Source organism: Plasmodium fragile (genome assembly GCF_000956335.1).
Source record: "Plasmodium fragile strain nilgiri unplaced genomic scaffold supercont1.21, whole genome shotgun sequence".
NCBI classification, from domain to species: domain Eukaryota; phylum Apicomplexa; class Aconoidasida; order Haemosporida; family Plasmodiidae; genus Plasmodium; species Plasmodium fragile.
Window position 1 is genome coordinate 84203 of NW_012192601.1, and position 1290 is coordinate 85492.

General features: G+C 41.2%; 1 protein-coding gene across 1 annotated transcript; it reads right to left on the reverse strand.

The window, feature by feature from the left end:
* Positions 1-879: 879 nt before the first annotated feature.
* AK88_02205 (uncharacterized protein) lies at positions 880-1289 on the reverse strand (the record flags this gene model as incomplete). Its single annotated transcript, XM_012479839.1, has 2 exons — positions 880-1218; positions 1275-1289. The coding sequence occupies 2 exons, from the start codon at positions 1287-1289 to the stop codon at positions 880-882; spliced, it is 354 nt and encodes a 117-aa protein (XP_012335262.1).
* Position 1290: the final 1 nt, after the last annotated feature.

The window sequence follows — 1290 nt, forward strand, 5'->3', positions numbered from 1 at the left end:
TTTTTTTTTTTTTTTTTTTTTTTCATCATCATCATCGTCCATGCCTAAAAAGTCTGCTATGTCGTCCTCATTATTTTGTAAAATTTTTTTTTTGAGCGCTTCATCTTTCGCAGTTGAGTCAAGATTAAAATCTTCTCTCTTTTCCTCCTCGTCGTTCAGCCACTCTGTCCAGTCGTCCACTTCGCTGTTAGCTTTATCTGCGCACCAGGGAATAGAAGCAGGGGGGGGCGGAGGTTAATTACACATGCATGCGACAATGTATTATACGCATGCCTTATATGAGTAGTGACGGGAGAATGTGTCCACATAAACTGTCGTCTTTTATGAAAAGGGCGGGAGGAGAAAAGCCCATAATCCGATCGCCTCTTTTTTTTTCTACGATCACCTGCGCCCACAGCGCACAACTTACCCATTGCGAATGTCACACGGGGGGGGGAGCTTCAAACGAGAAAATGGAACCTACAACGCGGCAACAAGCGCCCTTACGGCGAAACAACAATGAACCGGCCAAATGGGGGGAGCCGTGAAATAATAGAAATACTGGTTCTGTGGAGCAGCAAAGCAGATGGGAGGGGGAGAAAAATCGCCAGATCAGCCAAAACTGGCAAGGGCGCAAAACCTGTACAAACGAACCTTTAGCGTAGGCTTCCCTTTTTGCAAAAAAAAAAAAAAAAAAAAAAAAAAAAAAAAAGAAAATTATTATTATTTTTTTTTTTTTTTTTTTTTTTTTTTTTTTAACAAAAAGGTTAGGGGCGGGGAGAGCGAAAAAAAAAGGGCACACACATATATACATACATATACATATATATACATATGTATGTATGTAACAAAGGGGGTAGGAAGCAGGACGGACAGCAAGGAGTAGCCGGACCAACTGCGCTAGTAGTCCTCGGCGAACTCCTCTGCATCCTCCTCATTCTCGTAATCCTCCTCGTCGTAGGACAGATCACCATAAATCATGTCGACCTCATCCTTATAATTCTTAAGAGCATTTTTGACCTCATTGGGTTTTTTCTTATTTATGAGGGCATACCTTTTTTTCTTTTCCCTCTTTTCAATAAGCTCCTGAATCTTCCTGTTAATACTTTGCAGTTCCTTATCTTCTAATTTCACTTCGCACGCAGGAAGGATAATGGAGAGCAGCCTTTCTATGGCTACACTCTTCGCTTTACTTTCGTGTATTCTCGCTGCTAAAATTTCTCCTAACGTTTCACAGTCCTTTATGGAGTTTAGAGGGGTACTCTCTAGGGTTATAATTTTTTCTTGTGGTTTACTTTTAGCTGGGGCATC